At 46.4% G+C, this 18,279-nt stretch overlaps 1 protein-coding gene across 1 annotated transcript in view; it reads right to left on the reverse strand.

The window, feature by feature from the left end:
* LOC122792701 (germinal-center associated nuclear protein-like) overlaps positions 1-18,279 on the reverse strand; it is a 1,487,771-nt gene that overhangs the window by 1,055,632 nt on the left and 413,860 nt on the right. The window contains exon 8 of the mRNA XM_044060286.1: positions 17,563-17,760. Coding sequence (XP_043916221.1) covers positions 17,563-17,760 — 198 coding nt within the window. The remainder of the gene's footprint in view (positions 1-17,562; positions 17,761-18,279) is intronic.

The raw sequence follows: 18,279 nt of genomic DNA on the forward strand, positions 1-18,279 counted from the left end.
TCCAACACCCCAGATTCCCTGTTGGAGAGGGGGAGGCAGAAAAAGAAGTTATGTACCTACCATAACGTTCCATGTTAGTTGTCTTCTTCTCGCCTTCTTTCTTGCTGGTTGGGTTCGGAGCTGATCCTTCGGCTCTGACTCGGCCATCTTCAAAAGCTCGAGAGCTGCTTACTGGCTCGAGGCTCCCCTATATCCCATGATGCCTGGTGCTAAATACCCAGATCTCATTTGGTAAGTCTAACTGCAGACATAAAAATAAGTAATCCTATCCTAGAGTGCATAAATCCTGCTGGGGAGACTACTAGTCAGAAAGGAATAGCCATAGAAGACTCAGCCAGTGAAAAATCAAGAAGAACTCTTCTCAACCTACTAGGATAGGGGGATGGTGGGTGTGACGCAAGAAAGAAGGCTAGAAGAAGACAACTAACATGGAACGTTATAGTAGGTACATAACTTCTTTATGTTAAGTTGTCTATCTTGCTGGTTGGGACAGCGTCCTTAGCACCTAAAATCCTGGGTGGCTCATCGGAAAAGACTCCAACACAGTGGAACCAAAATCAGCTCTGCTCCTGGAAACCAAATCCAACTTGTAATGTGAAATGAAAGTATGTGGACTGGCCCATGTAGCTGCAGCACAGATAGATTCCATGGGCAACCTAGCCTGAAAAGCCACAGAAGTAGCTAAAGCTCTGGTGGAGTGACCTTTTGGTTTAACTGGCAATTCTTTATTCCTGAGTTGATACATGAATGTGATGATAGAAGTCAACCACCTGGATAAGGTTACTTTGGAGACTGGAAGACCTTGTTTGCCTACTGCATAGGACAGGAAAAGTTGATCTGATTTTCTAATGTCCTTGGTTCTATGCGGATAAAAACGTAGTTGCCTGTGAACATCTAACTGATGCAACTTATATTCCGCCCTGCTGGAGTGGTTAGGGAAAAACACAGGAAGGTCTATGAACTGATTCAAGTTACTCTCTGAAGAGACCTTAGGAAGGAAGGATGGATAAGTCCTAAGCGCAACCCTGTCATTGTGGAAAACGAGGTATGTGGGACGGACAGAAAGAGCCTGTAGTTCCGAAACTCTTCTGGCTGAAGTAATAGCTACCAGAAAGAGGGTTTTCCAAGATAAGAGCTACAGCGAACAAGAAGCTGCCGGTTCAAAAGGGGGGCAAAATTAGCGAAGTTAAAATCAAATTTAAATCCCACGGTGGTGGAGGATCCCTCACTGGGGGCCTGAGCAGAGTGGTTCCTTTGAGAAAAGCTTTACACAGTTTATGAGACATGATATTGCTTTCTGACAGGCCAATGTGAAAATTTGAAATTGCCGCTAACTAGACTCTAATTGTAGCTGAAGCAGAACCAGCATGGAAGAGTTCTGCTAGAAATTCCAAAATGGAGTGCACTGGGGCTGAAAAGGGGTCTATGCTTTTTGCCTCTGCCCAGGAAGAAAAACGTTTCCACTTACTAGCATTAGTTTTTCTGGTCGTAGACTTGTGTGATGACAAAAGGATTTTGCGCACAGATGGGGAAATATCTGGGAGCCTGGCTAGGGTTGGAAGTGGAGTAACCAAGCTGTGAGCTGGAGAGTGTGCAGGGATTGGTGCAGCTCACCCGATTGATGAATCAGGAGGTCTGGAACTAGGTGCAGAGTCCACGGCTGTTCGAGAAGATAGGAGTGCAGGAACGGAAACCATATTTGTCGAGGCCAGTAAGGAGCAATGAGGATCATTTTGCAACCTGAAACGGCAGCCTTCTGAATCAATTTCGGTATGAGGGGGTAAGGAGGAAATGCATAAAGAAGTCCCTGGGGCCAATTGTGGACTAGAGCATCTCTGGGGGGATGCCTGGCGAGTGGAAGGAGAGAGAAGAAATTGCTGCACTTGCTGTTGAAGGGAGTTGCAAAAAGGTCACAGCAAGGCTGGCCCCATCTGTGGAAGATTTGGTCCGCAACCACTTGGTTCAGAGACCTCTCGTGAGGCATGAGAATTGCTCTGCTCAGTCTGTCTGCTATAACGTTGGACTTCCCAGGGATGTGCGTTGCAATCAGAAACCATTGGAAAGAGATCGCCCACTACCAGAGTCTGAGTGCTTCTCGACATAGGGGGTAGGACCTGGTTCTGCCCTGCTTGTTGATGTACCACACTATGGACATACTTCAGGAAGAGAGTCCTGAAGAGCCTGCAACGCTAAGAGCACGGCCCTCATCTCCAAGACATTTATGTGCAGATGATATTCGTGAGGTTGCCAGGTGCCTTGGACTGTTCTGCCCTGATAATGCCCCCCCCCCCACCTGATCAGGGAGGTGTCCATAGTCACTGTAGCCACTGGAAGGGGAAGAACAAATGGTCTGCCGTGGGGCACTGATGTGGAGACCATCCACCATGCAAGGTGTTTCTTGCATGCCTGAGTGATCAAAATCGTGTAAGACATGGGAAGTTGCTGGAAGGACCATTGGGTGAAGAGAAGCCACTGGAGGATCCTCATGTGAAAACCGAGCTAGAGGTACAAGTACGATTGCTGCTGCCATGAGACCTAGCATTTATAAAACCTTGGCATGCTGACGAATCACTGAAACCCTGTCTGTTGGGAGGCTCGCTAACATGTCTTTGGTATTTAAATTTGCGCCTATGAAGGTGGTAGACTGACAAGGTGACAATGCAGACTTTTCGAAATTTATTGTGATACCTAGCCTGGAGCAAGTGTCGATGACCCTTGATCACTATAAGTAAAAAAACTAAGAGCTCTCATAAAATCATCCAAAGCAAATTTTGAGAGAAAAATAGCTAAAGACTCAAAAGACAATCATAAGGCCTTCTTTAGCTATGTTAGAAACCTGGGAGGAAACTCCCAGATATGCTCAGAACTAATTCAAAATGATGTGAAGATTACTGATCCTACGGACATTGCCAACATACTGGCTGACAGGTTCAGTGCAAACTTCTCCCCCCCCCAAAAGGAGAGATATCTATACCAAAGGATTGCAGCCCCCCAAACATCTCCAACGCCCAAGTGAGAACTGCTCTCTCCAAAGCAAAAAACACAGCATCCATGGGACCTGATGGTGTCCCCGGCTGTGTGCTCCACGAACTCAATGAGGAATTAAACCCACAGCTAGGACAGCTGTTTAATCAAAGTCTTACCTCTGGATACGCATTGCCAGGAGTGGCGCACTGCAACTGTGGTCCCACTTCACAAAGGCGGTGCCTCCACCGACCCTGGAAATTACCGGCCCATTAGCTTGTGACAAGCCTTATCTGCAAAGCCATGGAGAGGATCATAATGGACCTCATAAATAAAGACATAGGGAATTTGCAGACTTTGGATCCAACCCAGTTTGGCTTTGTCAAAGGCAGATCATGCCTTTTAAACTTGGTTGACTTTTTCGAAACAGTCACCAAAGCCATTGATGAGGGAAAGGCAGTCCATACAGCCTACCTCGATCTGGCGAAGGCCTTCGATACAATACCCCACTCAGGTATCATTGAAAAACTCATCAGCTTAAATATTAACCCATACATCACAAGATGGGTTGCAAACTGGCTGAGTGACAGAACCCACAGGGTCAGAGTTGCTGGCGCCATGTCAGACTCAAAGCCTGTCACAAGTGGTGTCCCACAGGGCTCAGTCCTGGGCCCACTCTTGTTTGGCATCTACTTCTCCAGTACAAGCAAACACAGGAGGGTTAGGCTGACAAAGTTTGCAGATGACTGCAAACTGGCCATAGTAGAAAACACATCTGACACAGATATCCTTCAGAAGGGTCTCACAGAAACGGATAACTGGTGCCAGAGCCATGGCCTAAAGTTAAATGCCAAAAATGCATAGTCATACCCTTCGGGAAAACAAGGTTACCCCTAGCTACCAAATAGGTGGCAATCCACTGAGCACAGAAGAAGTTATCAGGGACCTGGGGACCCAGGTTGATAGTAGTCTGTCATTCGACACCCATGTAGCTAAAGTAGTTAGGAAGACCTTCTACATTGCCCACCTTATCATGAAGGGATTCTCATCTAGATCAAGGGAGGTCATTGTCTCCTCTACTCATCACTCATCAGACCAATGATTGAGTACAATGCCCCATTCGAATGTATCTGACCCGACACTTGCAGCAGCTGGAGAGGCCACAAAAGTTCCTCACCAAAAGGATAAAGGGTCTCAAAATCTGTCCTATGCTGCCCGACTGAAAGAACTCCAGCTCTATTCAGTCCACCGCTGCTCAGAGGTGACCTTTGCCTAACATACAAGGCCATGTCAAACCCAGATTTGATGAATATGCTTCACCTCAAAAATCTAGATCCATCAGAGCCACAAGGGCGGGAGACTTAAACCTCGACACGGCTATTAATAGGACGTGCTGGAGGGATAGATTCATCACCCAAAGACTCCCTATGCTGTGGAACAAAATCCCGGTATATGTGAGGCAGAGCACCTCGCTGGCCTTGTTCAAGAGAAATCTTGACCAATGGATGGGAGATCGCAGATATACCCCAGGGATTACCTCAGTGTCACTGCTCGACAGAGGCACAGCAAAATAATGGGTATAGTTCCCCATACTAAAGGGGTGGCGTAAGCCACAAAACGATGGGCTAGGCTTGTAAATGCCCTCGGGCAGATAGCCTAGTATAAACCTATGAACCTATAAACTTATGATGCAGTCTCTGGCTCGCAGAAGGTGATGTCTGGTGGTAGCAGTGAGGAGCCAGTCGTCGAGATATGGAAACACCTGGAATCCTTGCCGTCTCAGGTGAGCGGTCACTACTGTCATACATTTGGTAAACACCCTGGGGGCTGTGGTGAGACCAAAGGGCAGAGCTCTGAACTGATAATGGCTGGCTCCCAGTCAGAAGCGGAGGAATCTTCGGAAGCGTCTGTCCATCTTTATGTGGTAGTATGCATCCTGAAGATCTATGGAGCACATCCAATTGTCCTGACCCAGAAAGGGTAAAATGGAATGAAGTGTGATCATCCAGAATTTTGTTCTTTGTACAGACTTCTTTAGTCTGCTGAGATCCAAAATGGGTCTCCAGTCCCCGGTCTTTTTTGGTACCAAAAAGAACCTTGAGTAAATTCCGGATCCTTGTTGGTCTGCTGGGACTTGCTGGATGGCCCTTTTTCTTAGCAGTTTTAAGACTTCTTGTACTGCTTGGTCCCTTAGATTGGGTGGAACATCTGGAAGGGACTTGTATGACTTTAAGGGGGTGCAAACGAAGGGAATTCTGTAGCCTCCTGATATGACGGACTGTACCCATTTGTCTTATGTTATGTCTCGCCAGGCTCCTGGGTACAGTGATAGTCTTCCACTGACTGCCTCCAGAGGTGAGCAGCCGGGCAACCCTTTAGGGATGCTGGAAAGGCTTGTCAGAGAAGGATTCTCTACTACCCTGGTTTTGCGGACCCCCTCTGCCATGAGGGCGGCGTCTGTTATTGTTCCTTCCCCTGCCCCTGGAGGGAAACTCACCACGCGTGTCCAGCAAGGCTCCCTGGGATTTCCGGAACCACATCTTCCCACTCTTCTGACCCTTAGGATATGGTCTGGAGGGAGTGGAAAAACAGACTCCTACAGCAGAGAGAGTCTTGCCTTCCTGCTCACACCTGGTAAGTGTATCTTTCACCTGTCATCCAAAGAGTGAGGAACAGTCAAAGGGGGTGCTGGTGAAAGACTCACTGAAAGGTTCTGCAAAGTTACATAGCCGCATCCAAGCGTGCCTCCTTAGGGCCATGCCTGTGCCTGCGGCTCTACTCGCACCATCAGCTGCATATGAAATGAGCCGCATAGAGGAGTTTACCACAGAGTTAAGAGTCGCTAGCTGGGAGGCTGCCTTAGCCTGGGCCCCCCTCAGCTGATGGATCTTGGAGAGCATCTCCAAACTCTTTTAGGAGATCCCTCTGAAGACGGGTAAAGTGGCACAGGTAATTCAGGGACCACATGGAAAAGGTCGCTGAAGAGAACATCCGCTTACCATATCTGTCCATCGTCCTAGACTCCTTATTGGGGGATGGACAGATGAAGAAGTTTCAGCTTCAGCCAACTCCTTCTTAGTGGCCGCTGCTACCACCATGGCATTAACGGGGACACCTTTGGTCAAGAACTGTTTGCCCTGCGGGACAGTAATGAACTTTGCAGGTCTTCTAGGGGTTGGTTCTACTGTGTCTGGAGCCGTCCATGCCTTTCGAGACACCACAGACATCAGTGGGTCGAAAGGTGGAGACACCCCGGAGGTGGAAGGTCGGGATCCAAACGCATCCAGGAATACCGACTCATCCTCGGAAGGGCTTAGGGTAGTCCAGTTTCCTCTCTGCCTGAGCATCTCAAGGATGTTTTAGAAGGAGACATCTTCAGAGGGGGATCTTGGGGACCCTTCCGACTTCTCTAAGTCGGCATCCGATGTGATAGACTCGGGGGAATCGACATTCTTCCTCTTGCATTTTCTCTTGCGAGGTGGCTCCTCTGAAAGATCAGGGGAGGCCTCGGAAGAGGAGGATACACCCAGAGGGGTGCCCTGGAGCGCTGGATCCCCATGCTTGGGGTCTGGAAGAGGGGCAGAGGCTGATGCAGGCACCTTAGGGGGAGGAGCCGATGGGGTCGATCATGGGATTGACTCAGGGGCCAGCACACTCCTCATCACCTCAAAGGCGTCCCTACCCGGACGCAGACAAGGCTCAGGCTCCGACGAAACCAAAAGCCCTCCCCGCACCGAGGGAGACGGCTCCAAGGCAGATGTGGGAGCCGAGCTCACCTGTGCCGAAGCACCGAGAGGGAGAGCGGGGTCGGACAAGGGTCCGATGCCACTCACCCCCTCGGAGCCGAGGAGGAAGCCTCAGCTCCCAGATCCCTCCAGGGAAGGTACCATGGAAGGGATCGGAGCCGACGAAGGAACCAAAAGGGAGGGTATCGGTGCCAATGGTTCCACGACTCGAACCCCAACAAACTCCGGCTCCGATCTCAAAGGAGGAGTCGGAGGAGGAATATCAATAGCTGTGGACGGAGCCGACTCGTGATGATGAGGGCTGGACAACATTTTGGCAAGGGCCTGCGACTTCAAGAGCCTACTGACCACTCTTTCCAAATCATGGCCCGAAAGCCTAGAGGACCGAGAAGAGTGGGATGATCGGTGGCTACGCTCTGATTGGAGCAGGGGCTACTTTGGAGCCGAACATATCGACTCCAAAGGAGGAGACCTAGGCCTCTTTCGACTCTCAGTCAGCTCCGAAGACCGTGTCGGAGCCGACTGGGAGGGAGGGATATCGGTTCCAGCTGGAGCCAAAATGGATTGTGTGGCTTCACCCAACGATGGCTCCGAACTGGGAGCCAACAGTTTAGGTGGCCTGGAAGATTTCACCGGCTGAGACTTCGACGGTGAATCTTAGGGTTTAAGCAGACCCCTCAGAATCAATTTATTTTTGCGCTCCTGCAGGACTCTTGGACTGAAGGCATGACAGATGGATCAAGAGTCCTGCTGGTGCACAGCGCCCAGACAATAAACACAAGAAGTGTAACCATCTGTCACAGAGACATCTTCTGACAGCATGAGTTACACTTCTTGAATCCGGACGGTTTAGGATCCTTGGACATCTTACAGAAACCAAGGACAAGCAAAAACACACACAGAAAAATTAAAGTGACTAACCACTAATATTCACACACTACAGTTCACACAACCAACACTAAACACTAACAGTGATAATAAAGAATTCTTTTTTTTTTTTGGAAGGAGATAGAAAGAAAAGGTTATCCTCTAACTTAATGGAACCTTTCTGAAGTAAGGAAAGGGAGGGGAGGGGAAGGGAAACTCTCTAACTTAAACGAGTTTCTTGGGAAAGTTAACGGATCTAGAGAAGAACTAGCTACAATACAAAAATCTAAACTAGCAACTACTTCTAGACAAAAAATTACAGTTTTTTTTAAGAAAAATACAGTAATAATAACAAACTTTATACGACCTGAGCCAGTAGAACATCCTCGCAGCAGAAGCGGCAAATGAGATCTGGGTATCTAGCGCCAGGCATCATGGGATATAGGGGGGCTCGAGCCAGTAAGCAGCTCTCGAGCTTTTGAAGATGGCAGAGTCAAGGCCGAAGGATCGGCTCCAAACCCAACCAGCAAGAATGAAGGCGAGATAGACAACTTAACATACTCTGTTCTGCCAGACCCTTTCTAGTGGCCGCTGCTACAACCATGGCATCAACAGGTACTCAACTAAAGAACACAAAACCACTTAAATTTGTAAACTCAGAACAACAAGCAAAGGAATGAAAAACTGTTTTTATATAAGTGTAGTGTTGTTGGACTTTGTCAGTTCTGAAGAAGTCCCTGTAAGATTTAAGGGATGAAAGTGCTCAACTCAATTAATAAAGGGTTATTCCAGTTTTTCATTCCTTTGCTTGTTGTTCTTCTGCATCAACAGGTACTCCTTTACTCCACTGTGGTCAGTCTTTAGGTGATGCAAGGATCTTGTCTGTTCTTTTTGGGTAAGGCTCAACAGTGTCTAGTTCCTTCCACACCCATTAAGCGACTAAATCTATGGGCTCACTGGGTGGGTGTGGACTCACCCAGGAGACGGACATGCCAGACCCAAAGGCCTCTAGAAACACGGATTCCTCTTGGGAAGGGTTATCGGGGGACCAATTATCCCTATGTTTAAGGAGCTCTAAGATGTCTCCAAATGAGACATCATAGGGCGGTGATCTGGGGGACCCTTCCCCCTCACCAAAATCGGTGTCTTCAGTGACCAACTCTTGTGGACAGAGTAAGTGCCTTCTTTTGCACCTTCTCTTCTGAGTGACCTCCTCAGTGGGATGCTCCAGGGAGGTAGTAGAAGACATAACCTGCTGGGTGGTCTGGAGACTGGTTTGGGCTGGCTGTCCCAGAGGAATGGATGAACGAGGCTCTGGAAGCAAAACTGAATAAGACAAGGAAGTCTGAACCAAAGTTTACATAATTATCTGAACTCTAGGTATACAGAATACTCTCTCCACCACCTTGAAAGTGAAGTGCCTAGGAGAAGAAGAAACTGATGGATCCATTAAAGCAGGCTTGCAGATCATCACCTCCTGCATTCCCACAGGCAAACCACCAGAGGAAAGAGTGGGAGCTGGGCTATCCAACACCAATGCTCCGAGGGGAAGAGACGGCTCCACCAACTCTGAAGTTGAATCCAACACCTTGGAGCTGTCGCTACAGTTTTGAGAGCTGTCCAGCTCTGAGCTACTTTGGGGCCAGACAGCTCAAAGAAACCACTGGAGTCGAAGAAGCCAAAATCATAAATCAGAGGAAGATGAATCCAAGGCTTTCAGATCCAACCACTCCAAAACTAAAGCACAAACTGAAGAAGGAGCTATGACAGGTGGTGTGGCTCTATGGAGGGTATCCAGATCCAATGGGGTTGGAGCCAAAAGGACTCTCATTTGAATCTGCACCCTGAGAAACTTCATCATCCTTTCCACATCTGCCTCAGATAAGCTCCTGGAAGACTGGAGAGAGGAAGTAGTAAAAGAAAGCCTCAAATGATGTCTGGCAGACTGTTCAAGAAAATGTGAAGGGAGCCTGGATGTGACTGGTTTTGGATTGAAGGTGGAGAATGGAACCACGAGATCTTTTGGATCGTAACTTTGGATCCAACACAATTGGATCAGACATTCTTGCAAGTTTGCTCAGACGCTCTGAAGATGGAGCTGAAGTTGAAGCAGAAGGATAATCCAGGGATCTCTAACTAGACTCTTTGGCCACAGTTGCCCTTAACTTGTCTCTTGGGGGTTTCAGCCCCAGCAGCCATAGAGAAATGTTTAGAGGAAAGTAAGTCCCTAAGAATCAATCGGTTCTTCCTGTCCATAATGGCATGGGAGTTGAACCCTTTGCATATCTCACACTCTACGTCTAAGTGTTTACGGCCTGGACAGTATACACACTGTGTGGACATCCGAACTGGTGATTTTATACCCACATGCCACACATTTCTTAAAGTGGAAAGCTTATTTGACATGCTGAACTGGTGAAGTAAGCCAAACAGAAATCAGAAAATTAAAAAAAAATCTTTTCTAAGTAAAGTAAAAAAAAAGAAAGTACAACAAAGAATTACCAACAATGGTAAAATAAGTAGTACTATAAAAGTACTAGAAAACGGGGAAAAGACTACCAGCAATATCATTATTAGTACTCAAGAGTAGGAGGAAAATATTATATATATATATATATATATATATATATATATATATATACGGGCTAAAGGGAGGAAAGAGTAGTACTACATAAAAAATCAATGTTAAATAGATGAAGTTAAACTTACTGACCAGGGAGAACTAAAAGAAAGTTATACCCAAAGCTCAAGAACTTGCAAACTATGTCTGATCTCAATGGCAGCAAATGAGATCTGTATGCTAGGTGGTTGGGACATTACGGGTAAAGGGAGGAGCTTGACATTTCAAGTGTTCCATGATCTAGAAAGAGAGTTTCAGATCAGAGGATCAGATCCGAACCAAACTGTTGAAGAATAAATGCAAACAGCAACATCACATAGTTAAGAATACTAACAAAATTCAACACCCAATGCTGCTAAAAGACAAGACCTTAGCAACATATCCTTTAGAATCTAAGTTTTAAAGACTGTGACTGTATAAAACCAAAAGTCTCAATGATGGAATGAACTTGACATTTCAGCAGTTCATATCCAAGCTAAGCACAAAGTGGCACCTATTTGGTTCCTGCTTTAATGTTGCCTTTGTTCAATTATAAGGCATATGACAGTGAATACTTTAGCACAGTACAAGAAAAGTACAGTTTTGTACCTACCATAAATGTAGATGTCCGATAGATATGCAACTGCAGTCATAACATATGGGTTGTCCTGCCTCAGGCAGCCCTCGGTCGGCCGAATTCCAAAGTCTGGGTCCGGTGTCGGCTGGTGTCGCCTCCTCTCCGACGTCACAACGGCTGGAGTATAAAGGCATCGGCCGACGCCATCTTCTTCAGTGTTTCTTGCCCCAGATGCCAGGTGCCCTCCTAGGAAGGCTAAATTTGGTGAATGGATAAACAATTCCAGACATGCACAACAGTAATAAACAGATACACCATAGGAGATACCCCAGCTAAAGGAACAGGGGGAATGGACCCAAATGAAGGAAAAGAGGGGAAGGCGGGAGGGAAAATCCGACTGCAGTTGCATATCTATCGGACATCTACATTTATGGTAGGTACAAAACTGTACTATGTCCTTCAAGAATGCAACTGCAGTCATAACATATGGGTTGAATACCATAGCCAAGCTGGGGGTGGATGGAGCTAAGAAAAAGATGGTGTAGCTAAAATGCCCTGCAGGACTGCCGAAGCAAAGCCTGCTCGGGATCTGGAGTATAAAGGCAGGTTGTAGTGTTTGGTAAATGTATGCACGGAGCTCCATGTAGCAGCCTCTAGAATGTCCTTTGTAGCCACTCCTCTTAGGAAAGCTGTGGATGTGGCTATAGCTCTGGTGGAATGTGGCCTAATATTGGCTGGCACACTTTTTCCATGGAAAGAATAGCAGAATCTGATACAGTGTCCAATCCATTTTGAAATTGTTTGCTTGGAGATTGCTTTTCCTTGTATTCCAGCAGCATAGGCTACAAACAGCTGGTCAGACTTTCTGGTGGCCTTAGTTCTGTCCAAGTAGTAGCGTAGTTGCCTGTGTATGTCCAAGGTATGCAGCAGTCTTTCCCCTCTATTTTGAGGATTGGGGAAGAAGGTAGGAAGGTGAATAGCTTGATTTAGAGACACCCTGGAAATCACCTTTGGCATGAAAGAAGGATTTGTTCTTAGAGAGACTCTGTCCTGATGGAAAATGAGGAAAGGAGGTACTGCCATGAGTGCCTGTATCTCCGAGACTCTTCTTGCTGATGTGACTGCCAATAGAAAAAACGTTTTCCATGATAGAAATTACATCTCCGAGGTTGCTGCTGGCTCAAAGGGAGGCAGAGATAATTTTTCCAGTACAAAATTGAGGTCCCATGCAGGTACTGGTTGTTTTCTGGGAGGCTTGATATTCTTTATCCCTCTCAGGAACTGTCTTGGCAAAGGATGTGAGAACACTGGTGGATCACAATTGTATCTTGCTGAGATTGCTGAGGCATGAATCTTTATGGAAGAATATGAGAGTCCAGAATGAAACATTTCTGCCAAGTATTCCAATATCTGAGGTATACTCAGTACTGTTGTATCCTGACCCCTGTTGGCAGCCCAGATGCTGAATCTCTTCCACTTGGCTGAATAGGCTTTTCTGGTGGATGGTCTGCGTGCTTCCAATAAGATGTCCTGAACTGCCTTGGAAAGATTGGAAGCGGAAGGAGTTAAAGTAACCTCCAGGCTGTCAGATGTAATGTTTTCAGGTTTTGGTGAACAGTCCTGTAGTTGTGTTGTGTTAGGAGCAGGGGCCATAGGGGCAGAGGCCATGGTTTGGTCCGAGTTATGCTCAACAGCAATGGGTACCAGTGTTGCTTTGGCCAGTCTGGAGCTATCAAAATGCCTGTTGGTTGTTCTGCTTTGATCTTCAGGAACACCTTGGTCAACAGTGGCAGAGGAGGAAATGCATAAATTTTTAGGGAATTCCAGCTGAAGAAGAGAGCATCCGTTGTCCAGGCTAGTGCATGGTGGGTCCTGGTACAGAACTTTTCCAGGTGATGATTCGTGTGAGACGCAAATAGATCTATGTCCGGTCTTCGCCATGTCTTTGTTATTTGTGAGAAAATGTGGGGATGCAGCATCCATTCGTGTGGATCCAAGAAATTTCTGCTCAGCTTGTCCGCCAGTACATTGTTCTTGCCTGGCACAAACTGGGATTGCAGGTGTATCTTCAGACTCAGTGCTTTTTCCCAAAGAATCATTGTTAGTCTGCAGAGGGGGTATGAATGAGTCCCTCCCTGCTTGTTTATATACCACATGACAGTGGTGTTGTCTGTCCTTATTAGTAAATGTCCTTGCTGCAGTGATTTTTGAAACTCTCGATTGCATGTATCACTGCCAGCATCTCTTTTTGGTTTATGCGCAGATGTCTTTCCTTTGGTGTCCATTGACCTTGAACGCATCTGCCCTCCATGTGCGCCCCCCATCCATGATCTGAGGCGTCTGTTGTAATTATTTGACCTGCCTGAGGTCTGTTGAAAGACATGCCTTTGTTTAATTGACTTGCTTGAGCCCACCACAAGAATTCCTTTTGCAGGCATGGAATAAGTGGGATTACGTCCTCTAGGCTTTGGCTGTGTTGGGACCATAAGCTTTTCAAATACCATTGCAGCTTTCTCATATGAAGTCTTGCCAAAGGTATCAGAAGAATGCATGATGCCATGAACCCCAGGGCCTGCAGGAGTTTCCTTGCAGTCAGCTAGGAGAGCTGTGCTAGGCCTTTGAAGTATTCTGGTAACTGCTGTTGTTTTTCCTCTGTGAGGTAGGCCATTTGTGTTTGCGTGTCCAGTTTGGCTCCTAGGAAAATAATCTGTTGGGATGGCAGTAGCCTTGATTTCTGAACGTTGACTGTGTATCCCAAGGCCTGTAGTAATTGCATGACATAGTCCAAGTTTTTTATTAAGGTTTGTCTGTTGTCTGCTTGTATGAGGCAGTCGTCCAGGTAGGGGTATATTTGAATTCCCTGGAGTCTGCAGTGTGCCACTACTGATGCCAGGCATTTCGTGAACACTCTGGGTGTAGTAGATAAGCCAAACGGCAATGCTGAGAATTGATAGTGCTCTGTCCCTGCAAGAAATCCGAGGTATCTTCTGCAGCTTTGTCTGATTGGGACATGCAGGTATGCCTCCTTGAGGTCCAGAGTGACCAGCCAAGACCCCTTGCCCAGCATGGGAAGGAGTTGCTGTAACTTCAGCATTCTGAACTTTGGCACAATGAGAAAGGTATTTAGAGTAGACAAGTCCAGTATAGGCCTCCATTTGTTTTCCTTTCTTGGAACAAGGAACAGTCTTGAATAGAATCCCTGGCCTTGTTCCTGGGGAGGTACCTTTTCTATTGCTTTTATACTTAATAGCTTTGAAACTTGAATGAGTGCCTCTGCCCTTTGATGGTGTGGCAGGTTTGGCATGCCTTGTCTTGTAGGTAAAGTATGGAAGTGGAATCTGTAACCCTTGTCTATTAAATCCAGAATCCAACTGTCCTTGGTTAAGATATTCCAGTTCTTTGAGAATAAGGATAATTTTCCGCCCAAGGGTGCTTCTCTCTGAGCCCTTGTAGGCGGTATGAAAGTCAAGTCATTGTGATTGTCCTTGTGGTGCAGCTGGACTGGCTGCAGCACTTCTTTGATTTGTAGGTTGCCATTGGCGTCCCCTGTAGGAGCCTCGGTATTGGCCTCGGTCACGCCTGTTCTTTCCCCTTTGAAACTTGTCCGAGTCTGGGAAGGACCAATTCTTTGAAGGCCAGTTTCTACTGAATCTGGGTGGCTGAACCTGGAGGAAATCCTTGACTGTCTGTACTGACTTAGCTTTTTCCTCAATGGACTTAAACACATCTTGTGCATTAGCGCCAAAAAGCTTCTGTTTTTCCAGAGGTGCATCAAGTAACTTTACTTTGACATGGTCTGGCAGTGGCTGATCTTTTAACCAAGCATGTCTACGTATCACAGCCCCAGTCATAGCTGCCCTACATGAAGCTTCCAATGCATCATAACCACACTGAAGAAAATGATTGTTAACCTGCTGAGTGTTAAGTATGTGATCCTGCAATGCCTTTCTGTCAATAGGCTCAGGAGAGGCTAACTTTTTCTGTAAATCATCCAGTAAAAAATCCTGGTACTGACACATATGAAAAAGGCAGTTAAGAGACCTCATGGCTAGGGTGGTAGAGGTATAAACTTTTTTACCCCATCTCTCCATAGACCTGGCTTTCCTATCCGCTGGCAAAGGATTCTTGGCAGTGGAGGTAGCCACTCCCTTGGGACCCTGTGAAATAGTTTCTAAATCCACGGTGTGGGCCTTAAAGAGATGTTTGTGAGTGTCAGGGCCTCTGTAATATCTGTCTGGCTTGACAGGAGCAGGGGGGAGAGAGTCAGGGTTAGCACTGGAATCGGAGAAAACATCATCCAAAACATCCATCACAGGAGGAATAGCTAAAGGTCTGTGCTGGGGAAGTTTTAGGAAGGTACGGAGCCTTTTCCTGGAATCAGAGAATTCCTGACCCTGCCACTGGAAATGTTCCCTCATTGAGTGCAGGACTTCACCAAAAGAGAAATCCTCTGGAGGAGAGGCAGAGGGAATTGATTCCTCAGCATCAGAGTCCTCATAGGCCTGGAAGGATTCTTCTTGAATATCTGAATGCTCAGAATCCCCAGAGGCCTCATCTGAAGAGAGGTTTCCAGTCTGCTCAGTTCTAGGCCTTTTCTCTGCAGGAGGCTGAGAACCTCTGTCTGGGTGAGGCTGAGACACCCTGATAAGGGAAATAAGGTCTGCAGCAAGAGACATAATCTGTTTATCAGAAGAGGGGGCCTGGACAGCAGGTTTAGGATGGGCCTTGGCCTGGCTGGCGGCCTTAGCACATGCAAAGGCCTTGATGGACATAGATACAGGAGGCCTAGCAGCCCCACGTGCAGGAGTAACCTTGTCCACCGGAATGGTGTCGGGTAAATCAAGAACTTCGGTATCCGGAGGAAAATCAACAACCGGCACCAGAGAGGTCTCCGGGACCGAAGGACTAGTTAACGCTGTGTCGTCGGCCTGGAGCGGCTGAATTACCGCTTCCGCAGGGACCGAAGCACTAGCGGAGGGTCTAGGAGTAGTATCGGTAGAGGACGCGGGCCGAGGATGCCGGTCCCGGTCCTTCCGTTTTTTGGAAGATTGAGCTGTCGGTTGATCCGACGGCATGGTATATGCGAAGGATTCGCCAAAAAAGTCTTCAGCAAATTCTGCTCGGCGCCTGAGAGTGCGCTTATTAAAGCAAGCACAGGCCGAGACGTCGTGGTCTGGGCCCAGGCAAGGAAGACAGTAAGAATGGAAGTCCTTATGAGGTATTTGTTTACCACAAGACAAACAATTATTAACTTTCTCAATTTGTTCTGACATCGGCTGAGGCAAGAAAAAATGTTCCCCAACGGGGTACTTAGCTTTTAGATGACTTCGGTACTGAAAACACAGGAGCTGACCGACCGGCACTTGCGAACTGCTTCTGCTTCGGGCACCGTGCGGCAAGAAAGACTGAAGAAGATGGCGTCGGCCAATGCCTTTATACTCCAGCCGTTGTGACGTCGGAGAGGAGGCGACACCAGCCGACGCCGGACCCAGACTTTGGAATTGGGCCGACCGAGGGCTGCCTGAGGCAGGACAACCCATATGTTATGACTGCAGTTGCATTCTTGAAGGACATCTGTAAACAGCATGGATCTGCATCAGTAACTTCACGGGGGAGGATTTGGAGGCAGGCTCTGCAGCAACGTTTGCAACACCTGAACTAAGCCTGACACCAGTGTCACTACCAGGCCAAGAATGAGTAAATTAATAAACATGGAATATTCATTTAATTAAACAGTAAAGTCTGTTTAATACAACTGTTACACTCATAGTGTTATTTATAATATAACTGTTCATCACAAAGCCTATTTACAACATATCTGAAACACGAGAACAAATGGAATGCTCCCTGCCCTTCCTATGAGAAAGCTTACTGAGAAGATGGGTAAAAGAGAATTCTTTTGAGCTAAAATGCTCTTTCCTTTTTTTTAAAAGTCCCTATTTTTCAGATTTCATCCTTATTGGATTTATCTCTATCTTTCTGAAGGTGATTAGAGGATGTGAACAGTCTCAGCATCTCATTGCAAGGAATCAAGCCACTTAAAATTAGCTTTTTCCAATGACTGATCAGTGCACATTTTTCAAACTTTTTTACAGACCGTACAGACCATTATGCTTTCTGCATGTTTTATTTTTGTCAAGGAAAGTCTTGCTCTCTAGCTTAGCATAACAGAGGTGCATGGAAGCATGGTCTTGTATGATAACCTAGAAAAGCAAGCACTGCACTGTGAATAAGGGGGAGGGAATATGTGCAGTAGAAGAATACACGTCCCGACTCTTAGCCAGCAAGAAAATAAATCACACCCCCAAAATCCTCCCACATTCAGTGTCCATAGATGGTTGCAAAGTTAAGAAAAATTGGCAAGTGGAGGAGAGATGAGGTTTTAATAAATGTGAGCTGAAGGGCCAAAATATCACAACAAAAAATATCAGTGCTATAAAAATTGGGCTATCATAGTTGACAATGACACCCAAGTATTCACAATTCCTTCTCCACCCCCAGCTTCACCCAAATGCTGCATTATAAGTACAACAATTTTGTTGCAAGTACCTAATGTGGGAACGCTAGAAAAACATTATCAAACTAGCATCAACAAGCAAGCAGCCTACTGAGGCAACAGCACTGCAACCTGATGAGTGTCACTACCGACTGTACAAAATACCATAAACTGATTTATCTTTAGACCAACCACAGTGGCTTGAGGAGGAGGTTTTAAATGTTAATTTCTCTGCTCCATTACATCATGAAAAAGGGATAATTACACAAGGATCAAAGAATGAAATTTCTTCTCTGTGTGACTGTTACCTTACCTTTCGGATCCCTCTTGTCCTGTTCCACAAAAAGTCATACCATTCTCTTAAGTTCGCAACACCATTGTTCATGACTTTCGTTACCAGATAATTCATAGTCATGACTAGCACAGGTAGGGGTCGAAGTTCATGTGGCAAAGGTTCTTCCTGGTCTGCTGAAGATCTGCTGTACTCTTTGACTGCAGCTCCATGATCCACCTAAACAAAAACACACTGCATTGACATTACATAGAAAAGCAGACTCGCTCTTTACTCAGAAAAACAAGCAGAGTACACCCTAGGGTCTACCTTCAACTCAAAGTTAAGAGATGACAAAATTATGAGCAGGTCTCAGAGTATTAGTACCTCTTCTAACAGATACTTGAAATAAAGACTCAAAACACAGTACAATAAAATCCCACTATCACACTGAGACCACACCCCACACCACCTTAATGCATGCTAATCTTACCCTGCCCATAACCTGATACCTTACCTTAGCAAATTCCTTCCCATAACACACCAGACAGTTCATAGACTCACACCATACAAGTACACACACTTCTGCCATCTATACTGTAACCTAGACCTTACTCTAACTGCAACCTGCAAACCCTAGCACAGATTCATATTTCCTAACCTAGCCGCACCCCAAATTTCACCAGCAGTCATTTGGACACAGACTGCTGCTAATGGCAAAACATTTGACATATCCAAGTTTCAGCAATACCAACAGAA

The sequence above is a fragment of the Protopterus annectens genome, chromosome 2.part0 (genome assembly GCF_019279795.1).
Source record: "Protopterus annectens isolate FY-2018-M chromosome 2.part0, PAN1.0, whole genome shotgun sequence".
Classification (NCBI taxonomy): domain Eukaryota; kingdom Metazoa; phylum Chordata; order Ceratodontiformes; family Protopteridae; genus Protopterus; species Protopterus annectens.